The sequence below is a fragment of the Crassostrea angulata genome, chromosome 4 (assembly GCF_025612915.1).
Source record: "Crassostrea angulata isolate pt1a10 chromosome 4, ASM2561291v2, whole genome shotgun sequence".
In the NCBI taxonomy this organism is placed as follows: Eukaryota; Metazoa; Mollusca; class Bivalvia; order Ostreida; family Ostreidae; genus Magallana; species Magallana angulata.
This window is the reverse complement of record NC_069114.1, coordinates 7,152,174-7,174,042: the sequence shown is the minus strand read 5'-3', so window position 1 is coordinate 7,174,042 and position 21,869 is coordinate 7,152,174. Positions and strand designations below refer to the sequence as shown.

The window sequence follows — 21,869 nt, the reverse complement described above, 5'->3', positions numbered from 1 at the left end:
ATAAATATCATGATGAACACGAATAACAATTAATGTATATATAGTCACGTGTTATTCATGTATATAGTAACGAAACCAGGCCAAGCACAGTCTACTGATTTACGTAAGTATACAATGTAATATCTTTTACTCTATAATATAGTTTTGCAATGTATGATTGGATGCACGGATCTAAAAAAAAAAAAGGGGGGGGTAGAAGGGATTGGGTAGACTGCTGACATGTTCCCTGTATATGACTCTCTATGTTAGAAAGCCAACACACTTTATGGCCTTCCGAGTTTTATCTTTTACATAGAATTTATATACTCTGAGACTGTGATATAAATCAGCAGTGCACAATAACTGTCTAAAGATAACAAAAATAAATGATTAACAAAAAAAGGGTAAAAAAAAACCCAATGTAAGTAGAATGTATTGCTGAGCGTTTGATTATGAAAAATCTCGTTGTCAATTAGTCTAATTAATTAAGCTCATTGTATGTACGAAACAAATTTTAAGAATTCTGTAATTTAGGTAAAAATTCTGGTACAAGCTCAACTAAAATACATTAAGACGAAAATTATCGTTTAATGTAATTAAATTAATACAACTATACTTCATCATGCTTGGCTCCCATAATATATTTCGTGTATACATCGTACAATGTGATTTTACATGTATTTATGTTTTTTTCTTCGTTATTGTCCATGCACTTTCGGATTGCTAAGTAATTAGAATGTGTACCGTAAAATAAGATATTTGTATTGCAATGAGTTAAACTCCGGAACAATATCAGTAAACTGATTAGATTCAATTAAACTGAGTAACTCATGACATTAAAGTAGCATGTAGAGCATATATGAAGGAATAACGGATTAAAGAGAACAAATATAATTAATATATTAGAAGATTTTAATTTATCTTATTCTGATAAAGAGGTTACAATTTTTCATTGAATCCATCTTCCTAAGTCAAGGGTTTCTGATCCGCATCATTCTCACAAATGTGGTTCCAAGCGATGCGGATCAGAAACCCTTGACTTGGGAAGATGCATTGAATCTTCTTATACATTAATTAATTATTTTAATGATTTTAATTTCACTGCTATTCTCTTTTGAGAAGTGGAAATACAGGCATAGCCTACATCCATAATATCTGCTGTCCATTTCTCAGAAAATATAACGTTAATGTCACTGCGTGTGGAGGATAACGTGTAATGGACGCTATTTTTGCGAATAATTCATTGTGTGGACTCCTTTTCATACATTGTATATGTATAATAAGATTTGTTTTTTGAAGGATTTGAAACTGTACTGAAGTATATCACAATACATGTCGTCAGTCACTACGAACATTATTGGAAAGGGGGGGGGGGCTGCAATCCGGAAACATTTACTTTTGGTTTAAATGTATACATTGAATCGTTTGTTTCCGGTTAAATTCGATATGGATAGTGCCCTAGTTGGGGAACGAGGGAAACGTCATACAAGACGAAGTAAATTACTTGAAGGTTCTTTTTGTACGAAAAGTTCATCAAACTTTCTTGTTCATATCAGCATAAATAGTTTTATAGTTTCGTTTTTTCATTTCAAGACCAAGGACTGATAAAGTAAGCAGACCCTGATTTCGGGAGGGTTGACAGATGGTTAATCTGTAACGTTTGTGTGTGCTAAAATTTATTTTTTTTTAATTTTCACATTTTATTTTTTTTCGTTTAGGCCACCACTTTGTAATTATAAGCTCTTTTCATCTCGATGTTTTCTTTGAATTTTTGATTCCTCGTAAAAAAAAGAACCCCTAAACTAAGCGATGATTTATGATATATATGTACATGTTTTGCATTATATTCTATCGGGACAGATAGACCAGTTAGACTGTTGGAGCCAGATAGCTCAGTTCGTAGAGCACCAGGGGGCCTGGGCTCAAAGCTGACATTTTTTTCTCCCATTCTGTTATTTTTCATTATTTGGTGCAGTACGTGACCAACCCCTAGAACTGACAGGTTAACTCTTAATGGGAAAGAGCTTGGAGTGATCTTCGATGGTGAAGATCATTTAAGGGGATGGAATGTGATGGTCATACTGGTTGAAATACTATTGTTCGATTATTAGAGCACCTGACTAGAGACTCAGGGGGCCATGGTTTGAATCCTGGTCTGGTCCGTCATTATTTCTCTCTTTCAGTTACTTTTATTTCAGCAATTTTCCTTGGTTAGTCAATTCATTTGTTACTCATATTTAATCAACAAGTTCAGAATAGCATTGCAGTTCCAATACAAATAGATTTTAGACTTAACAATTAGAGATATTCCTACATAGAATTTTAAGTGTTGACAATACTGTGCCATACATTTTTGTGATGACTCAGAAAAGACCAATGTGTACAGATATACATGTATTTATAAAGGAACTCTTAAGGTTTTGAAAAGTATGAAATTTTTGTAGTAAACATAGTTATAGTTAACTTTTAAATACATTGTAGTAATTCAATTTCTTTTTTATATTTGTGTTTTTGTTGTGGAAACAAGCTCTTAAAATTAAATAATAAATATGATTAGATTATCTTAAGGGATGCAGATTTATCTTTAAATAATTAAAAATGTTAATTTGTGGGTCCAAGCAAGAAAAGAAGGATAAAGTCTAGTTCTGAAGTGATGGTTTGATGCTTTCTTTCAGGATCCAAGGTAGGACTGTGTAGGATGTAGGATCCAGTGAAAACATCCAGCCTGAAGGATTCTGTCCACAAAGGAAAATGGAGGTCGCAGAGAACTACCTGGGCCAGATCACTCACGTGATCGACCCAGATAACTTCAGCATGCAGGTCGGCACAGGTATGACAACAGGTGTGGGAGGGAATTGTACCCTGGAGGTGTACCATTGTTTCATAGTACATATCTGTGTACAATGTACAGTCATATGGTGATGATACATTCATAGTGTTTCAGTTTGTTGACCATATATATTATTATGGCATTACAAAAATATCTCGTGAAAAAGTCATGATTTATGATGGTATATGATTTTTATCCAACAAGTTGTTTAATTTTCATACTCGAGCCTTGGCGAGGGGATAGAGAACAAAACAAGTTAGATGATAATCATATAGTGTCTAAAATCGTAAGAGATTTTTTTATCACACATTTTAAGCTCTTTTGTATTGAAAAATTCCTTTTTGATAGCCTTCTTGATCATATTAAAGTCCATTGAGACATATAATCGCAATGCAATTTGAAAAAATATCATCACATGGGTGATATCTACAGTAGTTTGTGCAGATATGTAATATATATGAAGAATGACATACCAGTAAAAGGAAAAAAAAGAATCAAATTGTTTAAAAAAAATGAAAAAGAAGAACATATGTAACATCACTTGAGTCTAAAATGAATATTTGAGAAATTTGAATTGACACCTCTAACAAGTTGTTTTAGCATTAGATGTTATTCAGCATATTAAACTTAATAACATGGTGTTTTTTTACTCTCAAAAACATTTCAATTTGTTAAAGAAAACATGTTTTTGATTAAGGATAGGTTAATATTTATGTCATTTACAACATGAAGGAAAATGGATTACTGAAAAAAAATTCTATTTTTGTTTTTATTAGAATGTAGCATAAAATTAGATTTTTACATTATTTATCTTCAAAATATCATTCATATTACATGTATCAATTTTAATTTATACCTGTACAGTCAAACTTCGTTATCTCGAACTAGATGGGAATGTTTAAAAAATTTGAGATATCCGAGTATTCGAGATATCGAGGGTAAAATACTTAAAAAATAAGTTGTTGGGACTTACAAATCACTTCGACATATCCATTGTATTCAAGGTATCAGTGTTCAAGATATCGAAGTTCAACTGTATTTGTATTGTCTAATCTGGCTTCTTATTCCTACAATTAAAACATTACTGTATTTAATTACGTAATTCACCATGTATTCATGTAGTCAATGGATTTTTTCTGTGCATCTCTTGATGACAATTTTTGGTTACAGATGAGTCCCTGGCAGAGTTTATACAATTTGAGATGAGGTTGGAAGATTTTGGCCAGAACTGTACCCGACCGATGGACCTGTATACCTTGAAGATTGGAGATATAGTTTTAGTAGATTGTATGGAAACTGAAAAGGGGTGGAGAAGGGGACAAGTGGCTAATGTCAAAAGGTTACCAACATATAGGTTAAATACTGTGGAATCATCATTATTTGTGGTGGATCAATTTTCGTGGTATTCGTGGTAAGCCCTCCCCAACCAATTTACATCCTCCACGAAAACATATTTTGAAAGAGTTAGTTTTATTACTGAAAACCAACGCTTCCATGAAATTACATCCCCATAATAATTCACCAAAAAAAACCACAATCCATGAAAATTGGCCCCCACGAATTTAAATGATTCCACAGTATATTATTTCTAATGTACCTTATAACATTTGATTGGCTAATAAATTTCTGTGCACCCGACTTAAACAGGAGGTAAATAATGCGACCAATTTGTCTATCAAGTCAGTTAAGTCAGTTAGATTTAAGATTTTAAGAGAGATGGTGCTTAAACAGACTGACATTGAAAGACTTAACTAAAAATCATTCCGTTTCAGTGTCACCAAGAGTTAATTATCACATCAGTCAATCTACCGTAGTCAGGTCTCACTTCATGAGGACCATCCTGCAGAAGTGGATTGGTGTGAAACTAAATCTAAATCACTCATGTCTAATTTGTTCAAAGATACAAGTGTACGAAAATGAGCCAACAAACCTAGATAAACTATGATTACATGTACATGATTGTGTTGTGTGGTGTATATATAATTTGGCCTCTTAGGTTGTACCAAAATTTGGATCAATGATCCTAAAATTAATGTCTTTCTTTAATGAAGTAATATATACTGTAGATTCCTAATTAAATGCGAGGAATTAAAATCCCCATAAAATCGTGAGAAGCACCCTTCGCGGATTTAAATATTTCGCCAATAATTTTCTTAGAGTTGAGAACTATAAGAAATAAAAATAAAAGTTCCGTGTTCACAATTTTATATCTATATTAAATAATATAAGCAATTTACAGTACTATAATACAAGTGATAATGATAAAATTGTTTTGATATTTATTGATAGGTTATCCAGAATTCTTTTGAATAGTGGAAGGGTGTGAAACTAAATCTTGAACACTCGTGTCTAATTTAGTCAAAGATGCAAGTGCATGTACTAAAATGAACCAAAAAACCTAAATAAAATATGATTACATGAACATGTACGTGATTGTGTAGTCTGGGATATATATAGTTTGGCCTCCTTTGTAACTGGTTGTACCACAATTTGGACCAATGACCTGTATACATGTCTATTCAAAATGTATTAGTACCATAATACAAGTGATATGTTAAAATTGTTTTGATATTTATTGATAGGTTAACCAGAATTCTGTTGAATAACGACAGAGAATGAAATAAGAATGATTCATGTTATTTCACGAACACCGGTAATATACAGTTATCCTTAAGTTGTGTTCATTGCAACATAACGACAATAAGTTAGTAATTATATGATGGTTTGCATATCATATAATTGCTTTTCAAATCCAAAGCAACTTACAATAATTTAAAGAACCAATAAAGTCAAGCTTTTCTTTAGCTGAGAATTTACATGTACATAACCAACCACAGAGTCAGGCTTGTGAAAGTTAGAATTTGGATTTCTTTCACACCTGTTTAGTTTCATAAAGACACTTGGGTACTAACCGTTAATTAAGTCTTTGAAGCTGCTAACAAGTTTTACACTTACTTGCGTCTTGACTTGACGTTGGTGTCGTCTTTATGGTTACAGTGAGGAGTCTGTTGTGGATGTTGTGTACATAGATTATGGGAGTTCGGAACACGTCGACAAGTCGCGGCTGTGCATAGATTTCCCAGAGGAATTTCTACAGTATCCAGCCATGGCCCTGAAGTGTCAACTCTCCGGAATCAGACCGGTAAGTCCATGAGTGCTCCAAAATCTGAAAGATAAGCCCAACTGCTCAGAAAATGACTTTGTAAAATTAAAAAAAAACACATTTGTGTCTATATTTGGAGACTAAATTACTATGTGATTTAGATAGCATTTTTCATTTCAACTGCCTTGTTTCATGTTTGTAGCTTTTAAATAAAATTTTACCCACAAAAAGGGAATTTAGATAATAGTAGAGCTTTGTTTGGAATAAAATAAAAGAACAATAATTTGTAAAGGAATATCAACTGGTCTTTAACTTTCTTTTTTTTTTACTTTGAGTGTCATATGATACTGAAAGTTCCATGTAATGATATGCATATTACTTGTATTGAGGCTGATGAAAAGCCAAGATGAATTTATAACAATTTAAAGATAGGTTGTTTTCAGACCTCTAAGCCATTAAAAACTTTCAAACTGAAACTTACCATATATGGAAGAAATTAACACTAGAAAATATAATCAATGTAGCTCATAATATTAAGCAGATTAGCACGTACTTCATTTATCAAAACCTTACAATAGCTCCCACACATGTGTGAGAAACAACATGTATAGATAATACACTAACGTGTAAACAGAGTATATCAATTAACCATGTAATCCACACCTTTATTGCATTTTATCCCCTGAATTATCGTGATGTTTATAACAATGTAAGCTAAGTTGGTTGGTTGGGGGGGGGGGGGGGGGGGGTGTATTGCATCGTTATTGAAATCGCAATGTCATCTGCCTGCCTCTCCACCCCATTTTCTCGTCCAATCCACAAGTTTACATTTGGTACAAAAGTTGCACACAATCTGATGTCTTTGACCTAGATTAAGGTCACATCATCAACACTACATTTATTCAAACATACAGACATGCAGCTGCTGAAATATATAGAAAATATCTAAAGTGAGTTACTTCAATCTGTCATCATATTTATACACTGTACACCATATATAAATTCTGACTTATAGAATACTTCTCAGAAATCCCATATTATTTTGCCCTGTACCATTTTCCAGGATCTCACAAAAAAGTTCTCTAACATCAACAGCTCAATACAAAAGAAAATAAGTCTATTGACTCTCTAGATCAATTTTTAGAGGACTCAAAATTTGTGGCCATTTTTAGACTGTTTTGATTTCCTTTAGAAGATCTCCATATAAGAATATAGAAAAATAGACAAATTTACAAAGTAAACTATATGGAATTTTACTTTACTAAATAATTGCCTATAGCTAAACAAATCATATCTTAAAGTTTTAGGTAGATCTATAGTATATTTACATGATCTAAGGGAAGTAACTGTTCGTGTGTGTATATGAATGAATATGACATAAGAGTTATGGTTCTTGGTGAGTATTGTTTTGTTTCATCCGGGTGTGAGGCACAGACAGATAACCATGCTGGATGATAGTTTTTGCTGAACATTATAAGTTTTCTGAGTAGAGGAATATTCACAGAATAAAATTAATTTGAATTTTCCTCAGATCTATTGGTTATTTGTTGAGCATCATGCAGTCTATTAAACTTTCTCATGGGTGTGAATTGTACAGTCTTGCTGATAATTTCTTTTTTATCAACGGATCAATGCAATCATCTGTGGTGGTTGTGGACAGTGGTTATATAGGCTGCACGTCAGTCGATAATTATTCAGGACAGAATCAATAATAAAGATTCATTCATGTAGAAATAAATAGTACAATTTACATTTGATTATTGATGTTATCAAAGTCAGATTCAAATTCTTCCTTGCTTTAATTTTCCTTTTAATAGCCTAGACACACTGTACCAGAGTTTGAGATTCATTGACAGCTTTCATCCATCTGGTCCTGTTTTTTTGTAGATTGCCAGATCATGGACAACAAAAGCAGTTAAGATGTTCTCGGAACTTACCCATGGGATCGTCTTCCACACCTTCTTCCTTCCGCCCTCGCACATGTTCAAATCAATGGTGGCGCTGTATTTCCAACAAGGGACAGAGAACTCTATCTGGGCAGGGCGATCTCTAGCTCATGTGTTGATGGATCAAGAATTGGGCATTGTAAGTGGGTGAAGGGGGAGGGGAAAATGGGGGGGGGGAGGGGGGGGGGAGGGGGGGGAGAAGATATATAGATATATTTTTTTATTGTTCCACATTTTACTGAGATCCTTTTATGGTACAGGTACATTGTACCAATTTTAGTGCTTCTCGGAAGATGGCTTCTTAGGTAGATTATATAAGATACCTAAATATAAGAGCCAACATTTCCATGAGGTTGTTTGTAATAAATTTGGCCAATGTTATCAGATACCTAGGAAATGGTATGTACAGCATCTAATGTAGAAGATGGTGAAATTGATTTTCATTTTGTTTGATTAGGTGTCGGAGAATGAAATGACAGAGTTTTTGGAAAATGCTCCAGAGTTTTGTAGGGAAAAAATACGGCAGGCAGCTTATGCTGAATCCAGTGAAAGTAAGACAAAAACAAAACATATATCCCCAAAAAATTCATCCAATATTCAAGTTTCTTGCAATATGTGTACAGTCTACCTACTGTGTTGGTGTTTGTGAATATTTGATGATTTTGATGATCAGATTAAAGGAAAAGTGATACACTTGATTTACACATAGTTTGCTTGCATTCCAAATTAGCATTCACCCTGTATTCCTGTTTACAAGTTTACATTGTTATGCTTATAGTTAATGATGTAATAATTGTGTGTCATGTATAAGAGTGATTCATAACAACTTCAAGCTATGATAAATTTTACTTTTAATTGTCACTCGTCTGCTAATGCAAACATCAAATCGGATAAGTAAATATTTTTTTGTGGACTGCTTTTGACAATGAATTTGAAATCTTGTTTTAACAGTATTTACATTTTGAAATTGTTAAACACTGAAAAAACATTGATGTTAACATTGAGGGCTAAGTACTGGTGTAGCAGGAAAGGGGGAATGTTAATAGAAAAACACATGTATAAGGCTTCAGAGGGAATCGAACCTGTGATTCCTGTACGCAAGTCAAGAGCTCTACCACTGAGCTACCCAGGCCGATATCCACGGTCCATATATCCCCAACTAAAACACTGGTATATCGTTAGCAGAATGGATCAGCTATTGTAACCAAAATTGTGATTTTTTTCAGACAATCAAGAGATATTCGGATATGAAGATGGCAGTGATGCTCATGTATCTGCTTCAGACTATTTGGCTAGAATGAGGTACATGTATTAATATTTTTTTATCTCTCTTTTTATACCCCTCTTCAGTGAAGGGAGGGCATTTTGTTTTGTGCTGTCCATCTGTCGGTCGATTGGTCGGTGGTCGGTCGGTCGTCTAACAGTTTCCATTCATTTTCTTTGATCAAGCAATTTTTTACAGTCATGCCCCATGGGCTGAGAAGAATTCTAAGATTTTGCAGTTTTTATTCATTTTCTTTGCAGAGGTCTCCAAGGGAGGGCATAAGTGATTCACAAACATCAATTGTTGTTTAAAAACTTTTTGGGGTCTAATTTTGTACCAATGGGATGTCAACTTCCTGTTTAATGACAACTTTGGTTATTTTTAGTCTAAATTTTCAAACAAATTTTTGTCAAAGATTTCTCAAACTACTTCTCAACTATTTATCGCAAATGCCTAAAATTTTAATACTCTTTGCTCATGTTGTATATTCAAATCACAGCTGGGGTACACTAGTGAGCATTGGCTCACAGATGTCTTGTTTTCTCTGGGTTTTTTCTTTAAAAAATTGACAATAATATTATGGGAAAGATGTTGAAAGTGTTAGTCATAACCAATGAGTTCATGATTACTCTCTTTAATTATATAAGTCTATTCTAGAAAATATCTTTCCTAATGAATCTGACACAATTTATATTAAATTTTGTGTATCTGTGGCATTTTATCATAGAAATTGCCTTTTTTGAATGATAAGAGTATAATAAATAGAGTCCTAATACGCCGGATACTGTTTGTAGTAATGGAGAGGAGAGTGAAGAAGAGGGTGGATTTTCCACTGACAATTTCACAGATTTCCAGTACAGCAGACCATCGGGGGCCACTGACGGGAATTCCCCTTCTGATATTTACGAGCCGTCAAGTGAAGAGGTCATCTCAGAGAGTGGCAGTTCCCCCGATGGGTCCCTCAATCCGTCCAAAAGCACCGAGGTGCACAACTCAGGAAATAAGGTCGTTATCTCGGGGTTTGACTTTGATCGAATACATCACACCAAGGACATCTGTACTGACCGTTTGTCGGAGAGAATAGCAGAACAAGCGCGGCAGCAGTTGGAGCAGGAGAATGAGAAGATAATGGAGGATGTGAAAGAATGTAAAAGTCTGGCCGTAGAGGCTGGTTATGGTGAGTGGGAGGGGACGGATAATATATTTATTTATTGCCTGGCCCTACCGTCACCAACTTTCATCAAGTCACTTCTCAGCCTCAAGTCTGAGTTTTGACCTCAAAGTACCGGTAATGCACTTTTTATATAAGGATTTGAGTTCAGAACTGAGCTGAGTGATTTGAAAATTTTGGTGACAGTGGGACCAGGTTCCCTCAAGATTTTTTACCCCACTTAATTAGGGCAATGCCAAATGTTTGTAAAAGGCTTCATTTTTCAACCTTTCTATTGTTTTGACCATTTGAATTAAGGGAACTAACGGTAGGCCTTCACTGCAACATCTGCCAGTGTTAACCAAAATATCGATGGAATTTATTTGATATTTGTGAATTTTCTGCAATGGGATTTTAAATTCCTATAAATGGACAACTTTCTTCAATAATGCATCAAGATTTAAAAATCTGATATAAAAACTTGAAATTTCAAATGAGTTTAGATTGATAAAAAACATACATTTGTATTTTGGAAAATATTTTTCATGTAAAATTTGTCATTTGTGACAAAATTAAACTGGCCAGTACTTTGTAGTATATAGATCCGATGTAATTTTTCATTCTAGCTACAGAGCTACAGATAGAACAAGACACATGCATGTTCATGTTTGTATTACGTCTTTGTAGGTGAAGTGGACCACAGAGAGGAGTCGCTGCCTCCTAGGTTCAGATCAGCAGGTAACCGGCATATACCGGTATTCAAATGTAATATGAAAATTGATCAAATTCATGATTCAGATTAGATGTCGCCAAACCAATTAAATGTAAAGTATACAGAGGAGAAATTAACCTGTTTTTGCAGTATTAAAAGTGATTGGGTAAACTTTGAAAGTATGTCATTGTGTTTAAACAAGTTTGGTTTTGTCTTACCTCTTAATTATCATAAAGCATACAGACAACTATTATATCAAATAGGAAAGTTTTTGAATTGAACATATTTTATTGATTAAAAATCAAATGGGTTAGACACAAGTTCTAAATAACTTAGGTAGTCTTCTACTTATTTCTACAGCTTGTGTTGATAAAATGAATTTATTTATCACCAGCAAGGACAGAACTCCCACCACCACTAGTGCCTGAGACCATGGGTACCAGGGACCCACCCCCGGGGTCAGTCAGACCCTCCACTAGTCAACCCTTGATGGAAGACCGCTTGCCCAGTAAGCGCTACTCTCTGACTCGCAGAGAGGCCAGGCCTGGGGTAGAGGAGAGGATGGAATTGGGGCCATTCAGGGGGAGAGGCCGAGGAAAGCAAGACAAGTCTTGCTCAGTGCGCCCATCAAGTAGCAGCCCTGTGATTGGTTTATCCGGGCCCCGCCCCACTAGTGGGAGCCCTGTGATTGGCTCTCACTCCTGTATTACCCCCAAGGTTGCTTATGAGAATTATACTCTAGACACCCCACCTGCCAGCAATAACCTTGAACAGTTCGTAAACAGTGCATCCCCAGAAAAGCGAGAAGAAATGGTGCACACACTGCAAAAGGTAAGTATTTGTATGAATACAATTTATGTTTGAAAATCAAATGATTAAAAGAAGTCAGAAATATTTACTTGCAAAGAAGTTGAGAGAGAATGCTTAATTAGATTTAGTACAAAAGTTTTATTTATGGTAGATGAATATTTCTAGTTAAGCCCAGAAACAGTTTTCAATGGATTTCCCTACTCATACTGTATGTCTTGTGTGAAAATGCAGAGAAAAATCTTCATTTTTTTAAGAAAGAAACAGTAACTTAAAATGTTCACCGGGATATGAACTTAGTTGGTCATGTGATCAAATCCTGCGAAGCTGGAATGGCTTCTCAGATGATTTGATCACATACCAACCAAGTTCATATCCCGGTGAACTTTTAAAAATTGCTGTTTATTACTTATATTTAAGTTTGAGAATAGCAAATTTTTCAGAATTATTAATATAACAATGTTTTCACATTTACAATAATGCAACCGTCAGACGATAAGTTCATGCTATGATCATTGTGAAAAAGTTCATACAAAATTGAACATTTTCGCTATTCTATAGGTTCATATTAGGAAACATATTTGCAAATGTTAATATTGTAGATTGAATGTTAAGTATGATTCACAGAACAATCATGCCTGTCTTGAAGCTTCATACAGTGATCCCTAACTACATGTTTTGCTCCAATCATTTTGTAATGAAATAGTTTTTTCATTGCAGGTTTTTAGATTTTCTTTGCTTTATTCTTATACATGTATTGTGCTCTGTTTCAGATCTTTTCAGACACAGGGAAAGATTCAGACGAGGAGACAAGAGTTCGCCTCCAGAGCTTATTCTTCACAGGTATCACTAACAACCCCAACAAGACATGGATCTTATTGCAACATTTAATTCAATAAGTAAAACAATTCCTACTTACACTTAAACTTGCTACTGTGTTATCAAATCTCGCCATTTAAATGAGATATCTTAATTATTAAATTTATTGTTTGCAAAGTTATCGTATGTTCATCTACATCCATATCCAAAAGATTTTTTTTGTACCCTGTAGCTCTGTTCTAATTGGCCAGTGTATATCTATTTTTAGATTTGTACATGTACCTTGACAAGGAGCAACTGAAGGAAGTGATTTATTTGTTGCTGAACAGAGCGGTCCGTTACTATGGAGACATACATGACGTATTGCTGGATATCATTCAGATATTGAGTGGTGAGTTTCAAGAAATAAAAAAAAACCAAGAAAATGATGTCGGCTGTAAATCACTTTGAACCATTTTAACTACATGTAGCTGCAATAATGTAGCCCTCTCTGGTTTTTTATATCTGATGTTTACTGGAGAGGCAAAAAAAAAAAGTGGGGAGAGGGCTTCATCATTGCAGCTACATTTTAACAAGACATTGGACTTTCGGTAGGGCATAACTATCTATTATCTATTTCTTGCATCATAACAAAAAAAATGATGCTGGTTTTAAGTGAAATATACACAGATTGCAAAGTATTAGCTCAAAAGCCAGACAAACCTTGTTGATTTCGAAGAGCCATGGCTGAGTGGCTAGTAATGAAAATAGACAGGCATATGTCACATTGCTGTTTGACACATCTACCCAAAGTCCAAGCTCTTGTTAAAATGGTTCTAATATGCAATGATTACAGAAAGGTAATCTGCATATATTTCAGGAAACAATTCAAGGATAATTTACCGAAAATACTTTTTTGATTCATGTTTTAATCTCTGTAATATAGGGAGTCCAGTACACAACACTTAATTTCTGCATCTATAATCATTTTTATTTTTCATTATGATCAGTTGAAACTAATCAGCTTATGTACCGTTTTACTTCAGGGAGGGGGGGAGGGGATCAAGCTAACATAATTTTAAAGTTAAAGTCGTATCTAAATTGTACAGGTAGATATTTTCTGTATTAATTAAATTTTTGTATGATTAATGCGATTCATTTTGTTATGTGATTATTTATTGCTTTGATTTCTCAGTGACGGAGGATTTCATGGACTGTCTGTATGAGTCTTGTAAGAAGATAGAAGAAAACTATATCAAGGTAGAAATACAACTCCATATGTGGTTTTACTTTCGTCTGAAGTGAACTTGATTGATTGATGCAAAGAAAATAATTTTAGGGAAAAACTTTCATAAAATTCATTAAATTATTGCCTAGTTGTTTATATTTTGAATTTAGAAAGTGTAACTGGTTTGTTATTCCTGTATATTTTTTTCACATGTAGAGAATATCAGTAGCTTGCCAAATTTAAAAATCATATGTAAAAATCAACATCCAGTAATTATTGTTGTGTCATAACCTATGACATGTAACTGGTAACTTTCTACTGATGTACTTACTTCTGACACCTGTACACAAAGATACATGCATTTATGGACAATATACGAATGATTTGTATTTTCATATGTATATACACGTACTGTGAAACACTTTGTTATTACATGTATTTTATGATCACTGTTACATAGTTTATGAGAGTTTTTTTTTCCTGTTAAGGTCCAATACATGGGGAGCCCTTTCCACCTACAGGCCAGCAAGGTGTTGTCCCACCTGTTCACGATGAGTCTCCACTGGACGGCCAGGTACGGTAGACCACCTTGTCAGTTCAGGCCTCACCCCGACTCCACCCCAGTGGGTCAGAATTGTTGTTGCACATTGATAATTGTGTTTTGGAATGTTCTTTCAAATTTTAAAGAAGTAATTCATTTATGTATTAGGTCCAAAGCATTTGTTACAGGTGCTATATTTTGTCAACAGAACTTGAGCATTTGAGGTTCATTCAGAGAGTAATGATTCAATGATAAAAATCTGTGTTGTGTTTTTGTTCTGGGTTTATTTAAGAAACAAACAGAAATGTTATAAAGTTCACTGTGATATGAATTTGGTTGGTCGTGAGACCAAATCCTATAAAGTCCAAAGGAGTTTCTCCGAAGATTTGATCACCCACCAACAAAGTTCTTATCCTGATGAACTTTTTAACATTTAAATGTTTATTACTTATATTTATTTTTTAAAAAGGAATCTCCATTAGAATTATCAACATACATGTAACAGTGTTTTTACATTTACAATAATGCAGTTGTCAAATGATAAGCACTTGTAGTAATCATTGTGACCTCATTAAAAAGTTCACACAGACATGGACGTTTTCGCTATTCTATAGGTTCATATAAGGAAACATATTTGCAAATATAAATATTTACAATATACATTTATATGTACAATATATTTTATTTTTTGGATACCTTGTTTTTTCAGCAACAAAATTCAGGAACTGGTTTTATCAGCTTTGGAGAAGTGGATCATTTTCAATAAAACAGTGAGTGTAAAAAGACAACCATAAGGAGAATAGAAATGAGTGATTTTATTTCAAACATGATTAAAAATTTCATTAAAAAATTAAGAAAAATTAACTCACCAAGTTTAAAACGATTGAAGTTGTTTATTTTTAATATTAGAGATCACTGTGAATGCATTTCTAGATAAGGAACATTTTAATTAGGAACAGTTGCAACTGTAAACAAAACTTAGGTTTACACAGTTCATTCATGTAAAATTTCAAAAAATTCTTAGCTGTTCTGTGTATATCCCATTTAAAAATAAATCTCTAGCTCATGTTTTAGATGCTAAATGGACATACTCTTAATAATAAATACTTATTCAGTTGTCTATACTTGGATATATTATTTAAAATAAGTATGCGTGTTCTTTTGAAGGCGCATCAGACAGGACAAGACAAAATACAGGAAGTGTACTTGGAGTGTTTCAACACAGTGTGGTGCATTGTGGGAAATGACATCTGTAAAATTTATCCAGAGCAGAAATCTCGGTTACAGAGGGAGTGTAGAAACAAGATCCTGAACGACAATGTGTCCAGGTAAGTCTGGATGGTGTTGTCTGGTGATCCGCGATACACATGTACAGTGTGGATGGTGTTGTCTGGTGATCCGCGATACACATGTACAGTGTGGATGGTGTTGTCTGGTGATCCGCGATACACATGTACAGCGTGGATGGCGTGATCCGTGTTACACATATACAGTGTAGCCAGAGGTGTGTTTAGCAGAGTGGATGCTCGTGAGCGCTTAAAAAAAATATTGTGATACGGTATAGTAGAATTGAGTGACTCCTACACTGAACAGGCCTCTGGTTTATTGAATGTATTCATTACTGAAAATTCATCAATTAGAAAACATTTACCGTACTTCATGTGCATGTACTCTGTATCATCTGGGAATATTGCTATAAAAGACAATTTAGTTTCAAAGACACGTCAGCATTTGACTTGGATGACATCTGGCATTGTCCAATCAGCTTTCCGTATTTTATCGTCTGCTACTTGTTTCTGTAGGTTGGATGACATCTGGCATTGACCAATCAGCTCTCCCTATTTTATCGTCTGCTTCTTGTTTCTGTAGGTTGGATAACATGTGACATTGACCAATCAGCTCTCCCTATTTTATCATCTGCTACTTGTTTCTGTAGGTTGGATGACATGTGGCATTGACCAATCGGCTCTCCCTATTTTATCATCTGCTACTTGTTTCTGTAGGTTGGTGAGGTCCAAGCTGCTGGACATCTACATAGAGAAGTTTGTCATCTCCTCTACCACCAGCAAGGAGGACGGCTCCACCCAGACGGAGACCCCACTGTGTGTGTCCCAGGGAGTGCAAACAGACATGGTCAAAATTACAGGTAAGGGAGCATTAGAGAGAGTCAGGGCCTTAAGGTTATGTGACCAACTTTAGGTTCAGTTGTGTGGAGAAGATACTAAACATTATTTGTAATTGTTACTGTTCATTTTTCCAAAGTACTTGATGTATTTCTTAATAAGGTAATGCAATTTTTATCAAGGTGTAGAAATTGTATTTTTGAGTCAGTATTTGTTACACATTACTGACTTCAACTCCGCTATATCTATCACTTGGTTTTTTTTTTTTCTGTAACAACCAGACTGGGTGATAATATCATGACCAAATTATGATTCACAATCTTTATCCCTATTCATACAAACTAATCCTCAAATTTAATTCCATCTGGTTGTAACGTGATTTCAGATTGGCTAAAAATTGTTTTATATCCTATAAAGAATTTTGCCTAATATGTGACAGTTACATTTAAATTTGGTAGAATTTGATGTCATTTTAAAGGTCAAATGACTTCGCGGTTTATAAAAAAGCATAAACAGTCCCAAACCATTTTATATCGTATAAAATAAATATTGAATTCATGGTTTATAAAAAGCGTAAACTATCCCAAACCATTTTAAATCTTATAAAACAAATAAATATTGAATTCATTCCTTAAATATGGAAACAATGAAAGGTAGACTCCCATGCATTGAATTGATTCTACTGTGGATTGTAATGTTTTGAGTGTTAATTTTACTCCAGGCAGACAATCTCAGCCGGAATCTCAATCACCTGTTCCCAAGGAAACATCAGACAAGGGAAAACATTCCAAGATGAGGACACCCAACATAAAGTCTAAAGCTTACAGAAATGAAACCCAGAGAGACAAAGAATGGCCCAAGTTGTCCAGCCCCAAAGTACCTGATTGGACCAATTCTTTGCTGGATAGTCCAAAAGTGTCTGACTGGAACAACCTGGAGGGAAATAGTTCCAGTCTCCTACACACTCCGGATTCTCCGAATAGCAGCATGTATTTTTCTACTGAAGAAAAATCGTTCCACAGTTCTCCAGATATGAAGAGGAAATCTCCATTTTTGAATTCTCCTGACAATCTGAGGACAAGAAGTCTTCATCAGCTACGGAATCCCAGAGAATCTCCAACTGTGTCATCGGAACCAATGCAGACATTCACAAACTGGTCAGACAATATCGTTTTTGGTTCACGGTCAAACTTTTTATCCAAGGAAAATCTACCGGAAAACTCTGAAAACGAACGGAAGAGCAAGCTACTACAAAGTAAGGTCTTTCAGTATGTCAGTAAGAATCCAGACACAGCTGGGGCTCAAAGAACTCACCAACATCCTCCATCCTCCCAACAACACAGCTCTAAAGCTAAGAACATGTCTAGGACTAATGGCGAGTTGTACTCTAAAAAGGCAGGAAGTTTCAAAGAAGCAGCAAGATCTAAGAGTGGTGGATCTGACTCGTGTTGGGACATGGGTGGTGGCAGCAATGTCCAGTCATCTGTGGGATCAGAGGAGGATTCAAGTGGCAGTGAGAAGAGGCCCAAGGGCAGGGGAAGAGGGAGAGGGTCTAAGAAAGAGCTGAGTGAACCACAGAGACCCACTACTCCAAATCAGAGAGCAGATGGCATGGAGAGGAAATCACAAGATCGAGTCAACTACCTTAAGAGGGAAAATCCATTAAGGCAAAGCAGTGAAAATCCATTAAGAAATGAAAATGTCAATAACAACTGTGGTGATGTAAGTGGTGCTAGTGGTGGAAAATCCACGAAAAAAGAGATGGACTGGTTCGAAATGAAGGAAGTGGATATCGGAATGAGTTCTGAGATGGTAAAACCTTCCAGCGAGCAGGAGGACAATGTGCCTGATGACTGGTACGAGGCCAGCGATGAGGAGAAAAGTGCCAAAGATTCGCAGAACAGCGATGTGCAGGCTCTACCAAGCGAAGGGAGCGATGTCATAGCAAACAAAAGGAAGGCAGCGAAGAGCCAAGTGTTGAATAAAGGTGATTCCTCATCATTGTCCTCGAAAGAGGATGAGGAGTCCGCAAAGTTTAATGGAGAATTTGGTAGTGGTGATGGACAATTAAGAAATGCTGATTTCTCCGACGACGGTGTTGATGATGGGTCGTGGACTACAGACAGTTCCGACGATGACATTCGCTTACAAGTGGAGGATTCAAACCCTCAAGTGTCCGAAAATTCTGGTGTGTCAAAATGGGTTCCAGGACAGAGGAAGTGTACGCTGTGTGGAAGCCATGATCATTTGATATACAAGTGTCCGAGGAAGAGAGACAACAACTTCTTCCTGTGAACAGTGCCATTATGTTGTTCAACTATAAGAAGATTTGGGAGGATGTTTGCTTAATCAAAATAACTCATTAATTTGTGAAAATGATTTTTGAGGGGGGATTATTTTAATTTGGGTTGGGGTAGGGGTAAGGGTATTAATATGGGGGTATGTCAAGGAGTGAGTGTTAGATCTGAAGACTTACATGAAACTAGTTAATAGAATCTTATCTCTTTGTAGACAAATTGCATTTCTATTTCTATTATTTTTTTTTTTGCATGCGAACCATCTATGCAGAATGGCTTTTTTCTTTTAAGTTGTTAATAAATTTAATTTTCATTTTTTAATTTTGAAATGTTTCTATAAGAAATGAAATCTTAAGCAAGAGATTAGAGATTAATTGCCTGGTTATGAACATATGATGGAAGCAATGAGGCGTGAAATCGAATGGTAAGTTTGCTCTACTTACATATTGTGGTTGATTTCATTTTACCTTCTTTTATTTTTTGACAACTCACTGTACAAGGTATGTGCAACAGACAAAGTATCATTTGTTTCCTATAGAAAATATAAATGCCAGTTTGTAATGAATTGAAAATACAAGGATGTTATATGCTGGTTGTACACAGTAACTAATAGACAATATTTTTCCTTTTACTTGAATTTTGTTAAAATTTGCTCTCAGATTTAGAATCTCTCTTTCTGTGTAATTCAAAGAAAATTGCTAGTTTTGCACACAGTTTTAAATGAAGCTTGTAAAACATTTAAAAAAGGTTATTGAATTAGATAGTACTTGACATTAGAATGAATGTTTTAAAAAGTTTTGTTTTTAATTATCAAACATAATGATTGACTGTAATGTTGTTTTTAAAGGTTACCCAAAGGTTAAAATTTCATTCTATTTACATTAGTACAGTAAAACTCGTTTAGTACGAACACGGATATTGCGAATTTACGGATATAGTGAAGTCATCTTGGATCCCCAGCTATGTAAATATAATGAATTTCTTATACAGTTATAACGAATTACGGATATAGCGAAATAATTTCCTAGGTCCCAGTGACTTCGTTATAACCGAGTTTTGCTGTACTAATAGATGCCAAACCAGTAGGTTACAAAAAAGTGCCTTAAATATATTACAAATGTATACTTTAATATCAGTCTCCCTTTTCTCTAAAAGTTAATATTTCTTTTAAAAAATTGATAATTGATAAAATTGTTCTGTTAACTTTGCCTCTGTTGCTGGTTTGAAGATGGGAGAAATACTTCATTGGTAAATCATTGATTTCAACTAAATGTACCCTAAATGTTTGTTCTGTATTAATTTTGTCCTTGATTATTCAAAGTTTATGTTAAGTTTCACTTTAATAATTACAAAATTGAAATATCAAGAGAAATGATACCTAATTTAGGCCTGTCAGGAAATGCCTTTGCCAGAAGCATTTTGTTTTTATTTCGATTGATTTTCTTTTCATAAATGTCAGCTTGCCAAACTGCCTAAATTCTTAAATTCCACAGTTTTTATTTTTTTCTATATTAAAATAAATAACTGCTGGCCTTATGAAAATTGAGTACCATAAATCTTATAGCATAATAAAAATGAAGGCAATTTTTCTATTGCATCCTGTTGTATGTTTCCCTGGGGGTTCTTATTTGTAGGTCTCTCACAATTAAAAGCATTAGTGTCAGAATTCAATCACTTGAAGGTCAAATTATGTAAAAGTGCCTAAAAAAAGAAAAAAAAACACAATCAAATAAAAAAATAACACAGCTTTAACAGAGCTATGACGGGTGAGCCCTATATACCCAATTCTTTTATACATGTATATCTGCTATTTATTTGAAAACTGTTGCTGTTATTTTTATTTTTTGAATTAAGAAAAAAAACTGAGGCCTTGTTTATGTCATTATGTTGGCTACTTTGGAATTCACCAAATTATCACAGTAGACATTCCTTAAGCAAACGGAGTGGTAGAAAATGAATTGTTGGTTAAATACCGAGAGATGCAAGTATATGCATAACTGTAGATTTTGATATCTTTTCTCAGTACAAACTTTACACGACTTCTTTTAAAATGTTGATGCAGAATTTATTTCTGCTTTTATAAAATTTAATGATGGAGAGGACGTCATTTATGGGTGAGAGCCCGTAAGTAGAGCAACTATGGTACACTTGTATAAGTACTATTACTGTTTTTAACCATGTGTTAGTTACTCTGTTCACTTTATTGAAACAAAATGTAATTTATGAATTTGTTCATTTTTTGCGAAAATAAACTACAGCAAATATTTTGCTAAATTTTGAGGGTTTTGGTCGTAAGTTCGTTAAAACTACTTTGGTTTCATTAATATTCAAGGGTATCAATTTTCGAATTGATTTTTGAAAATCACAGTTTCAAGGATACGTAAATTCGTGGCCAATGATCCTATCAATACAAAATGTTAGTGGAGATTGCACTTCAATGAACATTAAATTTCATGGACCAACCTAACAACGAAATCCACGAAAATCGGTATTCAACGAATACTGGTGAAACCACAGTATTTTGTGTATTTAAAACCTATTTATTTTACGGAGGAATGGGGGAAGATTTAGTCTCTCTCTCTCTCTCTCTCTCTCTCTCTCTCTCTCTCTCTCAGAGAAAAAGCAAGTTCGACAAATATTAATTTTAAATCATTAAGACTTTATTCAGTGCGTGCGTTTAGCATTATTGATTTTCAGCTTTATTCATATGGCAGACGAGAGTCTCCCAATACACCCACTAATTTACCTTAGACGTGTCTGTTGAATACATAAGATTAATATAAGAATTTACGTTGGGTCAAGTGACAATGCATGGTCAAGGTTAATAAAGGGCCAAGGTCATATTTAAGGTTATAAATGTGTAGGTCAATTCGGCTAACATGGGATATCGCTGTACAAAAGCATCTTTTCTTATCATAAAACCTTGCTAGAGATGTTCATATATTGACTACTACACTAGTAGGCTCCACCATCACCAACTTAAATTACCTCAAATCACAATACTGAACCTGAGTCTGTGTTTTCAACTCAAATTCATGCAATCTTCCTTTAAGGACTGAGTTGATTGATTTGGAAATTTTTGTGAAGGTGG

The 21,869-nt window shown here is 34.6% G+C and overlaps 1 protein-coding gene across 3 annotated transcripts; it reads left to right on the top strand.

The window, feature by feature from the left end:
* Positions 1–1,395: 1,395 nt before the first annotated feature.
* Positions 1,396–21,056, top strand: LOC128180172 (uncharacterized). 3 transcript variants are annotated; one of them, XM_052848056.1, is made up of 18 exons: positions 1,396–1,474; positions 2,655–2,809; positions 3,980–4,148; positions 5,807–5,951; positions 7,800–7,997; positions 8,316–8,409; positions 9,085–9,160; positions 9,917–10,299; positions 10,960–11,010; positions 11,379–11,815; positions 12,565–12,634; positions 12,879–13,001; positions 13,785–13,849; positions 14,306–14,391; positions 15,068–15,128; positions 15,526–15,686; positions 16,362–16,504; positions 17,203–21,056. In XM_052848056.1, the coding sequence occupies exons 2-18, from the start codon at positions 2,731–2,733 to the stop codon at positions 18,774–18,776; spliced, it is 3,915 nt and encodes a 1,304-aa protein (XP_052704016.1). In that variant the 5' UTR covers positions 1,396–1,474; positions 2,655–2,730; the 3' UTR covers positions 18,777–21,056. The 3 variants fall into 3 exon arrangements, with proteins under 3 accessions (XP_052704016.1, XP_052704017.1, XP_052704018.1); XM_052848057.1 differs by having other exon boundaries at positions 1,414–1,498; XM_052848058.1 differs by having other exon boundaries at positions 1,471–1,489.
* The last annotated feature ends 813 nt before the right edge of the window (positions 21,057–21,869 follow it).